Source organism: Anastrepha obliqua, chromosome 5 (assembly GCF_027943255.1).
Source record: "Anastrepha obliqua isolate idAnaObli1 chromosome 5, idAnaObli1_1.0, whole genome shotgun sequence".
NCBI lineage: Eukaryota > Metazoa > Arthropoda > Insecta > Diptera > Tephritidae > Anastrepha > Anastrepha obliqua.
This window is the reverse complement of record NC_072896.1, coordinates 72,816,272-72,835,802: the sequence shown is the minus strand read 5'-3', so window position 1 is coordinate 72,835,802 and position 19,531 is coordinate 72,816,272. Positions and strand designations below refer to the sequence as shown.

Genomic DNA, 19,531 nt, shown 5'->3' with positions numbered 1-19,531 from the left:
ACAAATGAGCATCGACTTGATTTTTGACTTCTACAAATACGATTTTTTATGTGGTGGGTCGTCTGGGGCCTTGCATTTGGCACTTTGACGCTTAGTTTCAGATTCATGTTGGAAACACCACGCCACCACACCATCACCCTTTATAATGTTGTAAAGGAAGTTCTCGTTTTTTCTCGCTTCTGTAATGAATTTGAATTCTGAGCAGTTTTTGGTCCTCAGTTAACTTGTGTGGAATGAAACGTGCACAGACTTTTCGTAAGCCAAATTGATCAGTAAAAATGCGATAAATCGATTTATTGGCAATTCAATTACGATTCCATGAATTTCAACGATGATTTCGGTTAATTTTTGATAAATTTACGAACATTTTCGATGGAGTTTTCGGTGATTACTGATTTTGGGCGGACCGTATGTTCACTGCCATTTATGTCCCCACAATCATCTCTGAAACGTATAAATCACTCATGAACTCCGGCACGAGAGAGACAATCATCGCCATAGACTTTTTTCTTCAATTCAAATGTTTCGGTATACGTTTTACCGATTTTAAAACAAAATTTGATATTCGCTCTTTGTTCGAAACTCATTTTTGTACCGATGACACTTTAGACGCAATAACTTTGTTTCCACTGAACCGAATATCACCAAGCGCTCACTGGAAGTCAGCTGGGGATGTAGCTTCCAAAACACTAACTCATTAAAAAGATGGCGCCATCGAGAACATTTTTATGATGACAGTCTTTTTATTTTGGACTTGATTTTTTTATTTTTTATTTTGGACTAAATAGTTTAAAAGATAGCCAATGTACCAATAGATGTCATACATTTATGAATTTTTTTCAAACATAAAAATTTAGAGGACTCAGGAATTATAAAAAATATTATTTTAAGTTGCATTCAACAATACCTACAACCTACAGTATACGGGCATACTTAATTTGTCGATTATATTTTTAGTGTACCTCCGCAAAAACTCATACAAAATGCATCTAACAAAACAAGAACGAACACTGCTCAAATAGCAGCTATGGGAGTAGCAGTAGCGCAACAGAAGCGAGAGTAGTAGGGGTAGGTGGAGTACACATGAATAATTTCGTGTGTGCTCCGGCCGATTCCAAGTTTTCTGCTACTACTTCAATTATAGAGCGTACGGAAAATGTTTTTTGACTAGTACTCTTAGCTACTGGCAGTAACGAAGCCTAGCTTGGAACGGAGTAAAATAATTGATTCCACGTTTTGCGCCACCTGCTCCACTACTCATCTGTTCAAGTTCGAGTAGTAACGAGAGCAAAAATTAAAACTAGGAAGTAGCGGAGTAATTCCAATCCCAGGTTTAGCTAAACTCCTGAAAAAGATTTGTTAATATATAGACATTGGTTGGAATCGCGAGATTCCAATGAGCTTTTGCAGCCTTTAAGTGACTTCTTACTTAGAAGAGCAGTCTGTTTCAACTAACCTAGTCTCCCTTTTGAAGGCAGCGCAAAATTGTATCCGACATTAGAAAAAATTTGTTTTTTGTAATTTTGTTTGAAAACTCTCCGAAAAATTTAGATAAGGTGAGATTTAAAGAGGTGAGAAGAAGAGAAAAAAAATTTAATTTTTTTTTAGAAAATTTATCAAAAAATTTCAAACAGATAGATAGGATTAGATAAGAACAGATAGTGACAGTTTATAAAGGGTCTTCATATTTTATAAAAAATAATAGACTTTTGCACTTATGGTGTAATGACAAGTTTTAGTGGTTTTTTACTTTCGAGTTTATTTGCCAGTATTTCTAAAAGTCTAACAAACGTTCTTCTTTGATAGAAATGCAAAGTGGTGGTTTAATTACTTTCAGCAAGCACTGTTGAACTGAAAACTTGTAAATATTTTTGTTACATTGTAAACGAAAAGAAAGTACGTACTTATATACACTTACATATGCCTGCCTGTATGTAGGTATGTACAAGTATGCATACTTGTATTCGAAGTTGTTAGTGATTCCTGCACGTAAGAATAATCAATCAAGCTGGAGGCACATCCCAGAAATGCTAATAATGACAAATTGATAGCATGGCAGCACGACAAGTGTGTCTGATATGAGAATGTAAACATTAGAAATAAAGCTTCTAATAATATTTGCATATAGTACGAGTATAGCAGGCGAAAAAATTAATATAAAATAATTCCTCAAAAAAGGTATAAATAATTCATTTACATATGTATGTACATTAAGGGTACTCAAACAATTTCTTGATCTACATCTTGATTCTACACCTTAAATTTGTTATAAAAATAATAAATAAATTATTAGCGCGTACACTTCTGTTAGGTGTTTGGCCGAGCTCCTCCTCCTATTTGTGGGGTGCGCCTTGATGTTGTTCCACAAATGGAGGGACCTACAGTTTCAAGCCGACTCCGAACAGCAGATATTCATGGCAGAAATACACTCGGAGGTTTGCCATTGCCTGCCGAGGGGGGACCGCTATCAGAAAAATGTTTTTTTTTTTAATAATGTCTAATATTTTTTTATGGAGAGCCTGAAAAAACTACAATTTTCCAGGTAAGATAAAAAAGTTATTAAGCATCCGCAATAAATTCTTTAAAAAACATTTAAAAACAACAAAATAATACATTCATTGGTTATTAAAATTTTCTTAGGTCAAAATATAAAACAAGCGAGAAAAATATATATATTTTTTTTTAATTTTGAAAACTATTTTTAATTTTGGGGTGCTTCAGGGTCCCTATTTAAAATAGTTGAATTATAACTTTTTCATAGAACAAACTTAGGGGGTAGTAACAAGAAACATTTTTTTCGGGCCCATTCTAATGTGCAAGTGCGCATGCATGCAAACAATATGAAAAATTAAAAGCCGCAATTATGTATAGACTAAAGAAAATAGGAAGAAAGCGCATACGAAATGGGCACAGCTCAAATAGATGTGTGGAAATTATTATAAAAAAAAATAATTAATTAAAATTTAAATAAAATAAAAATTAAATTAAAAGCTAAATAAATACTAATACACATGTATATGATATGTTCGTATGTATGCATGCACCTATTATGTGTATGATATAAAAATAAAAATAAAATATTAAATCGCCAATCTCTTCGAGATGAAGCGAAAGCGTAGCAAGGCAAAAATTAACGTTCCATATATCCGCCAAATTATATATCTATGTATTTATATGTATGTATGAATGCATGTAAGTATGTATGTATGAATGTATGTATACATTTATGCATTTTTCTAAATAGTCATTTAACAGCTGTCCGCCCACCAGAATACCCCCCAACACATGTGCAGACAAGAGCGTGTGCTTGTAGTTGGTTTTCGTTTGTGTGTGTGCGCGAAAGCACATTTCGCAGACCGAAAATCAGCACCATTGTTGGTATGAATATATTTACATATATATGCACATACATGCAAGCATTTCATTTATTTTTATTTTTTTTTTTTTGGGGGTTTTTTGGTCTTTTGCCATTCATTTGCTTCGAGGTGTTTTGGGGCGTTCAGAAAGCGGTCATGGTGCCGCAACATGTTGACCCAATTAAGACTTTCATATCGTTAATCTTTTACTATTTTTCTTTTTGAAAATATCAATTGTGTTTGTTTGCATATTTATAATTGGCTTACGGTGTCGCGAAAAATATTTCGCAGTTTTTCAAAATTTCTGTGCTTTGCTTTTTGTTCTGGTTTCATTAGGGATTTGCACATACGTACATTTGGGTGACATTTGACATCGGTTATGACTTTAGAAATGTTGATAGATATTCACATCTGTTATTTTAAAATATTTATGTATGTAAATATTATATTTGTGCAAATCCACTATTAAACAAGTATTTGTTTGTCTACTTATCAACTAACTAGGCAGCTTTGTGCAGTTTGAACGTTTTAATCATGAGAGTAAAATAAACCTCACTTTTTTTTATTCTGCCATTTACACAATGCTTTTTCGGGATTTGCCTTATTCGAATAATGAGATTTTTTCACCGAATATTGTAGAAAATCGTACACCCAGACGCAAATGCTTCATTTTTGTATTTAAAACCCTTCCCCCGTTTCCGTCCCGCGGGATAATCGTTAATTATTACTTCAGGAATCAATTGATATGCCCATCATCCGTTCAAAGAGTTTTTCTATTCCTCCTGCTACGTACGGGTGCTTCGCTCCCGTTCAGTCTTTCGGTTCACTAGCTGATTAAAATTGTTTGTATTTTTGATCTTGTCACATCTCATATAAATCTATCCAACTTTTTTTCGGAACCCTACTTTTTTCAAACTTCTATCCCGCGTAATTTTTCAAAACAAAAAAAAGATTAAAATGTACTTTTTCTCCAAATGTCCTGCCTTTGCCCCACATTTTGTTCGGTGTATTAAAATCTACTACACCAGCACCTTACTGGTTCAAATAAGAAAGGTGGCGCAAAATTAATCACCCTATCGGAAGATTTATAATTTTTACAAATGGCGTCGAACGTCAATCATATTTGACACTTATGAACTTATACCACCTATGAACAGCTGCAGTAAACAAACAGTCAAGCAATGGAGCGCGTAAAGGTAAAATTAAAGATTTCCATCACTCAAAGTGTTTTTTTTTTTTTTTTTTTTTTTTTTTATTCAAAAACAAAATTGGGTGATAAATTTTGCGCCACCTTGTAAAAGCTGGCTTGATAATAATTACCATTTCTATTTGAAATATCATTTTTGCAATTCCATTTTCCTGCGTTGTGCAACAATGGATCATCGAACATAAAAGTTTGAATTTGCTAAAAAATGCAATTGATTTTTACAATTTTTTTTGCTGAGGATATTGTGCCTCCCTTCCATATAAAAAAAAATAATAGGCTGCAAAACTGCATACTAAATATTTTTTAGAAATTCTAAACTTTGCTTGTTGTTTTCAATTTTTGTACAAAGTTTGAATTTGGTTTTGTATGCTTTTTGTTTTATGAAAAATTAAGGAACATTAAACAAATAAAAGAAAAATTGTCAAAACTGGTATAAATGTCGTTTTACTTTTACTATAATTATTTATATTTAATTTTTTTATTTTTATATTTTCATTGAAAAAACGAAGACTGTCACATTTTTTAAGTTGTAATAATAATAAAATATAAGAAAAAAAAACGAAAATATAAGATATAAAATGTATGAGTATCAAAGTAAAAGTTATTTTTGACAGTTTTATTTCAAATATATTTTATACCTATTAGCGTTGCCACCAAATTTTCATTATCAATTTTTTACTTAATTTGATTTTTGTGTGCTGTGTATGTAAGAAACAAATGAGTATCCTAAGAAAAGTTCGATCACGATGTTTGTAAGAATATTCTTTTAAGGTTACCACCTATTTTAAATTGTAAAAAATAAAATTAAATACTGCAATATGGGTATAAAATTAAATATATTACTGAAAGCTGAAGTGAAATTCTTAAATATTTTTCAATGGGGTTGCCACATTATTTGTAGTATACATTTGTGTAGATAAATGTATGTAAACAGTTAATAACTCATGTAAGAATGTAAATGTAGATTACAAAAAAGTGTTATCTAGGTAGTTATTATAAATGAGAATATAGATGGAGGGGTAACACTTATTTTATGCTATTATTCAACAATAAGGTTATATAATGCTTAATACTATGGCTATAAAATGGAAGCTTTTCTTCAAAAGTATTTTTAGAACAGGGTTGCCAACTAAATGCCAATATATGTATATATTTTTTTTAATTAATTAGCCATTATTAGGTGAAAGTTATAAAACTGTATAAGGATATATGTGCCCACAGAACAAAAGTGTTAAAAATGCTTGATCTGGGTAGGTATTACCCCCGAGAGCATTTCTGTAAGGTTACATCTTTTTTAAATTATTTAAAAATGAAATAGTTATTGAATTTGTTATACGATTGTAGGAAGAAGCATTTCATAGACAACTTGAATTCAAAAATATTTCTGAACGGGGTTGCCATCTTAAGTTCAAGGTATATTTTTTTAATAACGTTTTTGAAAATTTAGAATACCAAAAGGGAAAATTTAGAATACATAAAATGCTGAAAAGCTGTGTAGGCTGTGTTATAGGTACGTTAGTATGTATAATAATTGTGGTTTGTCAGCTGAGAATGGTAAAATCTTCTGTAAGGTTTGGCAAGTCATCATGAATCGTTTAACGCCAGAACAACGGTTCCAAATAATGAAAATTTATTGTGAGAAAAAAAAAACAGTATGCGAAGCCCATAGTGTGTTGAAGAATACACCGAAACGTTCTCAACTTGTTAGTCTTTGTCTTTCGGCTGTGTGGAAAATTTTACGTAAGGTTTTCCTCTTAAGGGGTAACACCACTGTACACGCGTAAAATAAACACGATTTTTAAAGAATTTTTTTGTATAGAAGGAAAGGGGAAACAATCACTCTGATTTGGGAAGTTATTACTTATATACTAAAATACAAAACTACAAAGTTTGATCGAAAAATTTTACAAAATGGCGGCATTGGAGACATTTTTGTAATGTGGTTTCTCTTGAAGGAGCTCCGCGGCACGCAGCACAGAGGGTGCAAATTTTAATCTGGAACAAAGAAACATTTTTTTTCTTAATCTAGATAAGAATAGCTAGAGAAACACGTAGGGGATTTAAAAAATATTTATTTTTGTGGAATTAGAAAGCATTTGAAGGAAAAAACTCTATTTTGGACTAAAAAAACGGCACCTAAATAATTATAACAATCGTTTAAATTAATCTATCGAAAATCCCCTACGCTCTTCTCTTAAGAAGGTTATTATACAGACGTAGTGAAAAACCTGATTAAAAATATTTAAAACTGTTTGAGTTATGCTGCGTGCCAATTTCAGAAAACGTGTTTTGAGAAAAACGCGTTTAAAGTTTGGAAATTTGGAGAAGTCGTTAGGTAGCAGTCACTAACGCTTGGTTAAAAGCTTAAAATATTTATGAAATAGACTTCGGTAACTTATAAAACTTTTTGTTCTGTATTTTAAAAGGTTCAAAGAATTTTTTAAGCTTATAAAAAAAAATCAATTTTTTGAAATTTCTACAGTGGTGTTACCCCTTAAGTGCCTATAAAATAATAAAAAAGTAGTCAAAAATTGGACTGGTCGAATGAACTATGTAACTCGTAACCGCGGCGGATATATGCCGTTCGTTTTAATCCAATTGGGTTATTAGATCCTGTTTGATGTAGAAATAATAAATGAATTAATGTTATTGCTAGTACAATAAATGGTAAATAAAAGATTTAATAAAAAGAAAAATTCATTCCAAAAATATTTCTGTTTTGTATTTTTATAATCATTTTAGGTTCTCATACTATTAAAAAAACGCCCGATATAAACGTATAAGGTTATCACTTATTTTAGATTGTTATAGATGCTTTCCATTTCAATTCAACCGGGCTATTCGGGTCATGTTCTTCGATTTCGATGCTACTGAAATATGTTGCTCTCTGGTCAAAATAATGAGACACGTATTTTTTTGTTCGCCCGAAAAAATTTTTTTTCAAGAGTTATCGGCAATTTTGTTTTTCGACTCAAACTCGATTTTTTTTAATTATATAAGAAAAATTTTTTTTTAAATGCCCATAACTTAGTCAAAAATGAACCGATTTTAATAATTCTGGGTTCAAAATGATCGTAATTACTTACACGAGCGACTTCATGTAGAAACAGTTGCAAAAAATTAGTTGAAAATTTTTTATTTTCCAAAAAACAAAAAGTGCGAAACAGGTTTTTTACTCAAAAACTCATTACTCAAAAACAACTCATTTTAGCTACTGGGCATTCAGCCTAATTGAAGTTTGAGGTGTCCTCTTGATTTGAAAAAAGTTATAAAAAAACAAAAAATACACTTTTTGAAATATTGAATTTCGAAAAAATTTCAATTTTTTTTCTTTTTTGCTAAATAAAAAATTTTCAACTACTTTTTTGCAATTGTTTCTACATGAAGTCGCTCATGTAAGTAATTAGGATCATTTTGAACCCAGAATTATTAAAATCGGTTCATTTTTGACTAAGTTATGGGTATTTAAAAAAACTTTTTTCTTATATAATTAAAAAAAATCGATTTTGAGCCGAAGAACAAAATTGCCGATAACTCTTGAAACAATTTTTTTCGGGCGAACAAAAAAATACGTGTCTCATTATTTTGACCAGAGAGCAACATATTTGAGTTGCATCGAAATCGAAGAACATGTCCCGAAAAGCCCTTTTGAATTGAAATGGAAAGCATCTATAATTATTAAGACTATATTTGGATTAAATATTTATATTATTGCCAGCCTTAGTTTTGTTTCTTTGTTTTTTCGGTGAACTCGTGAACCAGGCTCCCAATTTTTCGGTAAATCTCATTGAATTAAAGTGGTTGAGAATCTTTGTGAGATCCCAGTCTTTTTTCCAGCTAATTCACGACTGGTTTGTCGATCGTGACCTTCAAAAGTGATTTGAGACGTTCTTTGTAGAATTCAGAAGGCCTTCCGTTGTGGGACGTGTTATCGACGTCAAAGTTGCCATTTTTGAACTTTGAAAACCATTTTCCTGCTGTAGACTTGCTTATGATACCTTCTCCATACACGTTGCAAATAACCCGGGCTGCTTCGTCAGCTTTTTGACCTCACTGAAAAGCAAAGAAGAGCAGGTGTTGAAAATGTTGATTTTTGCCTCCTGGGTATTCCATTTCTCAGCCTTTGAGGCTTAAATTAAAATTAAGTAACTCAAAAACACAATTAACACAGTTTTGTAGAGCAGAAAGAGTTCTATCGAATGAACACTTACCCTTTGCCAAACAGCATACAAATCGTTGTAAAATAACAGAAAATATAAAAATGCTATGAACTTATTCCCCAATCCAATAGATGACAGTAAATATTTTGGTTACGACTACGGTTAAGGTTATGACATTTTGGTATTGCATCTCTAAATTAACCTTTAAAGGCGATCACTCGAGGACTTGATCTTTTATGGTGTCAAGCGTAGAACTTTTATTCAAAGCTTTTAAAATAAAAGCTCTTGGAATACGAGTTGTGTGGAATACATTTACAGAGTTGCATGTTAACATTCAAATTATACTTAAATAACTAAAATCAAATTTAATTTTGAATAGAACTCCGCTCTTTTTTTTAAAGCAAAGATTAAATTTATTTAAGAAGTAATGTAGAATATTACATCTTATAACTTTAAAAGAGTCATTATTGAAAATGCGTTTATAATTAATCGAATAAAATTTTGTATGCAAGCTTTATAATATGGCAATATCGTGCATATGCCACTATGAAAAATCAAGCAGACCTAAATATGTGTGTATATAAGCCCAGAGTTGTTTGAATAATAAATTAAATAAACAATTAAGCGGTTAATGCTGTCAAAAAACTATTCATTTGTTAGCCCTGCTGTGATAAACGCAAACAGAGCCGGTCGCCCTAGGTACTTAACTTTTATTAGCTAATAACACCGTACAACAAGAAAAAAGTAAAAATAATAAAAAGTAACAATGTTTTACAATAGCTTATGGCGAGGCGTAATATCTGTCATACACAAAAGCGATAATATTAGACCAATGACTGCTCTCTGAACGCCAATGCAAACATTTAAGCCTCAAAAGTTTTGTGAAAATTACTGAAAAGCCGTTTAATTTTTTTCTTTGCTTCGTGGTCCAAAGCAATTCATTTACTGTACATTTTGTGTATGATTTGACCAGGGAAGAAGGGCTTCAATACATTTACCGAGGTGGCCGAAGTATGGCATGGCGCACCTTTTCACAGTTACCAGAAGTTCTACCTGCATCTTATGCATATAATTGGAATAAAACAATCTGGTAAAATGCCCCAATAGAGCTTTATGCTATTGTATTTTTTGCGTAACATTTTTGTATATTACTTAATTTTTGGGTTGTTATGATTGATACGGCGGCCGCCGTAGCCGAATGGGTTGGTGCGTGATTATCATTCGGAATTCACAGTGAGGTCGTTGGTTCGAATCTCGGTGAAAGCATAATTAATAAAAACATTTTTCTAATAGCGGTCGCCCCTCGGCAGGCAATGGCAAACCTCCGAGTGTATTTCTGCCATGAAAAAGCTCCTCATAAAAATATCTGCCGTTCGGAGTCGGCTTGAAACTGTAGGTCCCTCCATTTGAGGAACAACATCAAGACGCACACCACAAATAGGAGCTCGGCCAAACACCTAACAGAAGTGTACGCGCCAATTTTTAATTTTTTTATTTTTTTTTTATGATCGAAAGACTACTTTTGATGTACTATATTACTATTAATATCTCCTTCAAACATGTCACAAACAATATGATATTTGTCGAATTGTCAAGAGACCGCGCGCTAAAATTTAATCTTATTTTCTTATCGAAAATCGAGTTAAGAAGGCAAGTCAGTTTAGCTTCTACTCCTGTAAACCCATGTTCGATAAAAAATGGGGTCTCAAGCCACATGTCGTACTGTGGGTGCCCAACCTAGTGGTTCTGCCAATATTGATATATGCTAGCTCTTCGAAAGGGCATGAAACCACTTAATTAGAGAGAGTAGAACATGCCCTACTGCACTTTCAAACGTCAATTTACACTTACTTCCCGTTAATATTCAAGTTCAATCCATTGATGCTCAGAGCGTTATTACGTTGAAAGAAATTGGCCTCTGGAGGCGTTCGCCTGTAGGATATGGTATCGCTTTAAGGCAGATTTCTTCTTCCATCTCTATCATTCGTACAGATCTCTCCACGCGCAAACTGGGTTTTGAGGGTTTTGCTAGGGCTACATTTCCAAGCAGGCTCGATTGGAAGGAGGGGAGAGTCTGCACGGGCATAGGCAGCTCTGTTTTCATTAATGGATCTAAGATGGAATCTGGAGTGGGAACGGGGATTTTCTCTAAATCAGCCAATATTTCAGTATCCTTTAAACTGTCGTAAACTAGTAGTGTTTTCAAGTAGAGGTCATCGCGATTTTGCAGGCATGTTGGAAAGAAGACATACATATCTTTTCTGATGGTCAAGCTGGGGTCAAGGCCCTCTCGTCGCCATGTTTCGGCTCTCTTCTGGTCAACCCCTGTAAGGAGGAGATCAAACGTCCCGCAAGTGTACTAAATATTTCTCACATCTGGGTTCCAGAGCATAGGAATGTAGAGGGAAATAAAGTTGCTGATGAGCTTGTGCCAGGAAGGGGTCGACAGAGATGGTTAAAGCGAAACTGCAGTACAGTAGGTTCTGTTTTTATGCGGCTTTTTTTTATGCGGTTTTGAAATAGTGCGGTTTTTTTTTTAAATTACAAAATGCATGTCGACCTATCGGGAATTGTACATATGTATAAACAAGATTCTAAGCCAGCTAAGCAAAAACTCATCACAGATTACATCAGAAATGCTAACCCTACAAGTATGGAACCATCTGAATAACTTTCTAGATCAGACGTGTACATATCCTCAAGTGACGAAAGTGATTTTACGCCAAATCCTAAACGAATGCGCAACATGCGGGTATTGTCTGATTCTATTTCTGACGATGTAAATTTATTTTTCGATTCTGACGTTTCTTAAATAAAGATATAATTTTCAAAAATACAATATTTTGTTTATGCGATTTTATTTAATTATTTCAGATTCATGCGGTCTATGGAACGTATCTATAGTTATAATATGGGACTAGTGCCCTTTTTTATGCGATTTTATTACATTATTTCAGATTTATGCGGTTTTAGCACTTTTGAAACATATCTATAGTTTTACTATAGAACTAGTAGCTTTTTTTATGCTGTTTTTTTTATGCTGTTTCTTGCGGAACGTATCTACCGCATAAAAACAGAACCTACTGTATTTCTTTCTTAAAAAAGCGCCAGACATATGGAGTTCTATTTTATCGTGCGCTATCTCAAAAACACTTTGGATTCAGTACGACAAATCGTTTAAAGTCCTGGGGATCCCCCGCCATTCAATTTCCAAACTCATAGCGGTGGTCTTCGGTCACTGGGTGGTGGGTCACTGGACTTCTATACAACTCGCATTTTAGAAGCTGTGAGGATCCTGTGGAGAAAGAGAGTGTTGAACACTTGCTTTGCAAATGTCCGGATTTGGTGGTTAGGCACTTGAGGTTCCTTAGTGTGCCTTTTGGGGATAGCTTGATCCCATTTCTCTCCTCCACTACATCAACAGCACTGAATGGCTGCAGATGGGGTTTCTTCCTTTAAGTTGGGTAATCTTTCGATTACAGATACACTTTTGCTCCAATGCGATTCCGATAGGCTTTACTCATGGTGCTTAAAACCACGTCTTTCTTTACAGGGTCCGTTCTTCGTTCACTCGAACTTTGTGAGACGGTGCCAAGTCCTGCTGAAACGTCTATCGTGGGCCACCGCAATGTTTGTCTGCCCACGGCTTCAAAGCAACCTGCAGATTACGTTCCCGATAATATTTCGCATTTACCTTGACGCCAGGCTCGATGATAATGATCGTTGCAGTGCGCCTCCTGGTTGCAGTGCGCCTCCTGGTTGCGAGTGTTGCCTCCTGGTGGCTAATCGATGACTCAAATTCTCGTATTATTGGTCGATCAAATAAACTCATCGTTTTGGGAGTTTACGAATTGCTCAGTTTGAAAAATTGTCTCCTTGGAAAACGCAATGTTCAGAAATTGACCGGCCAAGCGAAGCAACTTCTTCGCTCTCTCAAGCCTGACTTGTTGTTACTTTGGTGTGATATCATGCGCCTTTTGGTTCTTGTCAGGCTTGACTTTGAAATCATTTTTCAGTATGCGGTGCATGCTACTGTCAGTTCTGTTTTTTCGCCATTTGATTGGCACTTCGTCGGGGATTTCGTTCAAGTCGCTTCTTCACTTTTTGATCCATTTCACTTGACGTTGCAGTCTTTTGATGACCACCTCCATGACGTTTCGCAATGTAACGAGTAATGGTGCGATACACAAAAACCTTATTTACTTTAAGGTGCTCCAGGTGCTCACGAACAATCGCTGGTTGTAATTTTCCAGCCAAATATAATCCAATCACACCTTTGAAATCCATTACTGATTTTCTTTTTTCCCATTTACTCTCGGCAAAATGTTTCCGCGCGCTTGTAAACAATACTCTGGACTGTCATTTAGCTAACTAACAGACAGCTGATGCCCAAGGGTACACTTCGAGTGCTGGACCCTGTAAATACTAATAAATGCTTTCCGTTCATTAACTCCCATTTATTTCGAATTGGGACCTGCTTTGTGCTACTGATATTATAGAATTTAAAAAGTCGAAAACATGGTTTAAACCACGCATTAAAATGATTTGTTATCATATGGAAGAAGAAAATCGTGTCGAGTGAACAAAAGTTCTATAAAAAAATTTGAATTTCTATAAAAAATCAAATATTTTAATTTTGTCCGATTACTATAGGGTGGGCCATGTAAAATTTGTAAATTTAAACAAAAAAACTAATGAATATTTTTTCAAATATTTTTTTTTATTTTGAAGATTGAACATTGCCATTTATGAATAAAAAATAATATCGTTCAAATGACTGCCACGACTGGTTTTACAGTAGGCCATTCGATCAACCCAATTTTTAAGCACATTTTCGATTGTTTGGGTTCCAATTTCATGAATGGCAACTTCGATTTCGTGTTTTAAAGCATCAATCGTCTCTGGATGGTTCGCATAGCATTTGTCCTTAACGGCTCCCCACAAAAAATAGTCCAACGGGCTTAAATCACAGCTCCGAGGCGGCCAATTGATATTGGAATTCAAAAACGGTAGCCAAAAGTTCGAGTGTAACTTTGGCAGTGTGACAAGTTGCACCGTCCTGTTGAAACCAAATGTCGTCCATGCCATCCTCTTCAATTTTTGGAAACAAAAACTCGTTGAGCATGTCACGGTAACGCTCGCCATTTACTGTAACCGCGGAAGAAGAAGAAGACCACTTTGGAAATAGGTTTTCAATATTTCCCAATTTTGTTCAAGTGTATAGCGTCCGTTTTCGTAAATATTAAACCTTTAAGTAAATTATGAACTCATTTGACATGTCACTTGTGTTACCATTCTCATAAAAATAGGTGGTTCTAAAAGCAAACGCTATATGGCCCACCCTGTAGTTCGGTGTAAAAGAAAATTTTAAAATAAACACTTTATAAAAGGTCATCAAAGTCATTTCGTGCGGCCATTCCATTCTACAGGAAGCAAAGAAATGGAATTTATTTTATGATTTCTATTTAAGGTTGCCAGCGAGTCTGCTGTCTGAATTCTGACGTAAGCCAACCTTAAAGTAAAAGATTTGAATCACTTTTTGAGCAAGACCACTTTGAAGTCGAATTCGAAGAGATGATTTTGATCAGAGTGATCAGAATATTTTCTTCTATTTTTACTATCAAGGCGAATCTATTAAAGGTGGTATCGGTAAATCAGCTGATTTTGTTTTCTGTCGTTGTGCCCATTTGGCTGTCAGCAGAGATTGAAACACGGCGAATTCGTACTTTGTTTTCTTCATTGCCAATACTTTGCCATGACAATCAAACGTACAAAACATTGTTGTTGGTCTAGTGTCACCACTTTTAATGAATGGGGGTTGATTACTATATAAAAGTTTGGTTAGATAATCCAAAATAAATGACAAAAAGTGTGTAAACTATGAAAGAGATTAAGGGTGGGGCTGCATACAATTTGTGATGGTTTTTACCGAATTTCGTTTTTATCTGTTTCAAAAATATTTTGCGCAGTCTCCAAAGACTACGTTTTCTCAGAAATAAAAAAATATGAAAGTGCAAGATGGCGCAAAATTAATACCGGAAGGTTTAGAATTTTTGCAATTGGCGCCAGGCGTAAAGGTCAAATTAAAGATTTCCGTGATCCAAAATATTGTTTTTTTAGTTACTAAAAAAGTTTTCCAAAAATATTATTGGGTGACTAATTTAGTGCCGCCTTGTATATACACAGTATGTGTGTTGGTATGTGCACAAAAATTAATTATGCTGCTATTTTGGGCGCACATAACTAATCATGCTCGAAATTTGTCTTTTTTTGCCGACACATACAACCGACACGTATTTACAAAACTTTATATATACATACGTACATATGTATGTATGTGTATACATACATAAGCTCTTACATCCGAAGGAACAAGATTTTGGGTAAATCAATCATAAACTTTTGATAAAAGTATCTTTTTAGCGAAGCCAATACAAAATTTTAGAATTTTTCGTCTGTTTTTTTGAAAATATTTCCGAATTTGAAATTTCGAAAATCATGAACTAAGTAACAGACAAAAACTGTTTAATTTAACAACGTGTGAATATTAAAAGATTAAAAATAAGTAGTATACGTAAGCAAAATGTATATCATATATACACATACGCACATATGCGCATAGGTATATGTGCGCACAAGTATATGTGTAAGGTTTTTTGTTTTTAAAAATTTCTTTTACGATTTCATTCTTCAATGTGCGATCGCCAACACGCCAATGCTATGAGCGTCAACGCCACCGCCACCGCCACCTCCACTATCGAGACGTTAAGATAGTTGATGCTGGCCGCCTGTGCGGAGCTAAAATTGTAGAATGCGTGGGTTGGCATGGAATGATCATGAGCTTGATTGTGATGTGTGGCCGCTGGCGAAGATGATGATAGTATTCATGGCAACAGATTTTCGGTGTAGTTGATGGCGTGTTTTAATTTTTTGCTCGTTTTTACATTAAATAAAGGGTGGTTAGTCGACTGGTTTTATTTTAAATAACTTGTTATTTAAACACTGAAGGATGCCGCGCGCAGTAAAATGACAAAAAATTAATATCTCATTTCAAGGGTATGAAATTGACCGCTTAAGGCTTTGAAAATGCTTTGAAAAAATGAAAAATTATTGAAAAATGACTGTGTATTGCCTATTGTCTAAATTGTGAATTTGTTGAAACTAGCTTTCGTACAAAGCGCATTTTCATGTTAGCGGCTTTTTTGGCAAACAAAATGATCGCATTTGGAGATGAATACTTTCGTAGGGAGGGGTATTTTTTTGTGTACTGAAATTGACCATATAAACTTGACCGTTCTTTGGCTCTTGCAGCGTGGCGTACAATGCGACATAATTTATGAATCAGTCGATGTTTTGGACACCAGTGGTTATCAGTCGCCTTGTCAGTGAGAATTCGCCGCTTTGGAGTTATGATTAGATCTCGTCAAAGATTCTTTGTAAGTTATCGCTAAACACCAATCTTTTCCCGACAATTTAGAAACAATTCAAGCTCGTAATGCGATAATCGGCGGCCGTTTGTTTGACTACGAAGTGCAAGGGTTCGAAACCCCAGGAACGAAATACCAAACGTTAGATAAAGTTTTCTCTAACAGCGGTCGCCTCCCGACAGGCTATGAAAAACATACGGGTGTATTTGTGCCATGAAACAGCTCCACATAAAAAAATATCTGGCGTTCAGAGGCGGCACAAAACTGTAGGCCCTTCTATTTGTAGAACAACATGAAGACGCACACCACAAATAGGAACAAGAGCGATTAATTTACAAAAATTTTGATCTTCCTGTTAATAATTATGTATAGATTGTAATGTTAAAAATAAAAAAAAATTCTGCAGTGTTCTGTAGAAGAGTTAAAGGTGAGAGGGATAACTTTTGCTAAAGTTTAGACACGGTTTTTCCTACGGATTAGGGTTGAGAAATCCACATCTTCTTGTACTCTGTCCACCACACCAAAATCTCAAAAAGAATGCTAATTGTCTCAACGTAATTATAATTCTTTCCTCCAGGCTAACGAATTCTTTCATATCAGTATTTTTTTTTGAAAACTCGGCTTCACAGTTTCAGCTGCTCCCTTCACTACAAGCTCCTTAAAAGCATTATTAGACATCCTGTAAAATGTCTAAAATTTGTGATCCTTCTCTTGTAACTCCCTACGGGCAATTATTAATCTGCTGTTTGAGTTATTCCTAATGTACAGATACCGCCAGTGCCTCCTTTTTCTTTTATTTCTCCTCCGATGGAGAAGGTAACATAATAAAAGAAATATTCCTTTTCATCGCTTGACATATTGCCAACTCGTATATTGACTATAGATAGTCGCATTGTGTACGGACATGTAAGCGTATCGTCATCGTCGCTGCATAAAAAATATGTCGTGCCGAAAACGATACGAGTCGTATGCGAAAGGCCCGAGTGGGCGGGATGTGCTACTGCAGGGTGAGCCGAGTCAAACATTTGATAGTCAATAATTTAATTTCTTCCTATATTCTTCCTATCAATTAGTACCTTACGTTCTTCGCATTCACGTATTTTGGCATCGCATTTCTTACTTCGATGATTAAGAGTCTGCCTTCATTCAGTAGCATCCAGCTCGCATAACGTCCACTCGCAAGATGGTACTTTAGTCATCGTCTTTTCTTGTTTCTCTTTAGCGTGGGATTTCTTAACATATCAAATGGGTATCTTGGTTTCATTGAAACCCCACATATGCATCGGCGGTGATAGGCAGAGATTGAGGAATATACACTCCATTGTTCGAAGTGGTCGTTGAGCATTAAATACTGAAAGCAGAATGCGATTGTCGAATCGAATGGCGAATCTGTCAGTGTTTTTTATAGCATTTTTAACAAACATACAGCTAATGGCGCACCCTATATCCATACATGAATTTTTATACATATATATATGTACATATATACACGCCTTTGTATTTCACGAATATGTGTAAGTATGCACGCATGTGCGTAATTTTGCTCTGCTCGTGATGATGATTGAGCTGTTCGCGATTTTTGTATTTATAGTATAAGCAGTTGTGTGAATGATTTTGTTAAGTGAAAAATATAAAACTTTTTTCTTCGATATTATTTTTAATGAAGTTCATTAAGTTCCCGTTCCTTTGATTGTACTTTTTGTGCAACCCTTTGTATTTCGTTTAGTATTCTAAGCGATTGTTGTTTCGTTCACTAAATTTTCTGTCAGAAAATGGAGTTTTCAAAGACTGAAAAAAAAACAAAAAAAAATTGGGAGCCTTCAAAATTTGTTTTTTATTATTTTTCAAATAATGCATACATACATTTACACTTTTTCTCAATTTTTTCGTTTTTATATTTTCCTGCAATTCATAAAAAATTGTTTAAGTGGATTCAAAAAAATTAGCACTAACATTTTTGTACATTTTTGTTTAAAAAATTGCAGTTCAAACCTGTCGAGCCCCATCAGAAGTTATTTACCTCACACCCATCCAGAGCAAAACAATGTTTGTGCCGTGTTCAGTGCGCTGAGGAAAGGTACGGAAAAAGCCAAAAGAAAAAAAAACACGGACTTTCTTGCGGACAAATTAAACCAGCCACTTAGCGTGTTTAAGTGTTGTGAGTGGTGAATTGCTAATAAAAAAATTTAGGACACACAAATTAACTGTTATTTTTTCATTATTTACTTCGACACAGATTTAAGCAAATCATTTAAAGTTTGCATTACTCCCATCCAAATCAACAGAGAAAATACCCAACAACATATACAAAACAAAGATACTCACCACGCATTCAACACTACTCCACACCGTCATCAAAATACCCCAATACACAGAGTGACATAAAAGATGGGCAAAGATTATTATAAAATATTGGGTCTGCCGAAGACTGCCACCGATGAAGAGATCAAAAAGGCCTACAGAAAATTAGCGTTACGTTATCATCCGGATAAAAATAAAGCCGCAAATGCAGAGGACAAATTCAAAGAGGTCGCCGAGGCTTACGAGGTGCTTTCCGATAAGAACAAACGGGAAGTGTACGACAAATATGGTGAAGAGGGTTTGAAGAGTGGAGGTACAGTGATAATTCTTGAATACTTTTAAAACTGTGAATTCTATTTATCCATGAATGTGTGTGTGTAAGTTTTGGTATAGCAACAATAATTTTAACTATTTTGTTGTAAATTGTCATATGCAGGTACTCGCAATGGCACCGGCGGCGGTAAAACGTGCACATATCAGTTCCATGGTGATCCGCGGGCAACCTTTGCTCAATTCTTCGGCTCCAGTAATCCGTTTGCCTCTTTCTTTGATATGGGCGATAATCTATTCGATAAGAATGTGTTCGATTTGGACACCGAACATGATTTCTTCTCATCCCCGTTTGGAGGTTTGGGGTCACGGCATGGGCTCGGGAGTGGGTTCAGGTAAGTGTGCTGTGAATAGTTGTTGCAATTAGTACAATTTTAATGAGGTTGACTTTGACAAAAAAAAAAAAGGAAAAAGCCTAAGCTGGGAGTGATCTTGGTTTGAGGGTCAGTTGCAAATTCCAAAATTAATATTAAAGTAATATAGTTCGAGGTAGGCTCAGAAATCAATGTACTTTTACCCCGCTTTCAAACAAAAAACCAAGAAAGCCTACGAAGACCAATACGTTCCATTACTTTACCTAGAATATAAAAAGGTTTTATGATCTTTGCGCGTAACCTTTTTCTAAAAGAGTAGAACGGATGAATCCTTTTTGCATGTCTGTTAGCAAATAACTTTCATTAGTGCGTTGAGTAATTTACGAATTCAAGTAATCTTTGTCTAAGCTAGCTTTCTTGAATAGAAAAAATTTCT

General features: G+C 34.6%; 1 protein-coding gene across 7 annotated transcripts in view; it reads left to right on the top strand.

The window, feature by feature from the left end:
* Positions 1-19,531, top strand: part of LOC129247161 (dnaJ protein homolog 1) — a 120,974-nt gene that overhangs the window by 54,638 nt on the left and 46,805 nt on the right. For 6 of the 7 annotated variants that reach the window (XM_054886131.1, XM_054886129.1, XM_054886133.1 and 3 more), the window contains exons 3-5: positions 18,136-18,308; positions 18,387-18,764; positions 18,888-19,116. In XM_054886131.1, the coding sequence (XP_054742106.1) occupies positions 18,539-18,764; positions 18,888-19,116 (455 nt within the window). In that variant the 5' untranslated portion in view covers positions 18,136-18,308; positions 18,387-18,538. Of the gene's footprint in view, positions 1-17,994; positions 18,309-18,386; positions 18,765-18,887; positions 19,117-19,531 lie in introns of those variants that run through there. The other variant, XM_054886132.1, reaches the window with a different exon arrangement.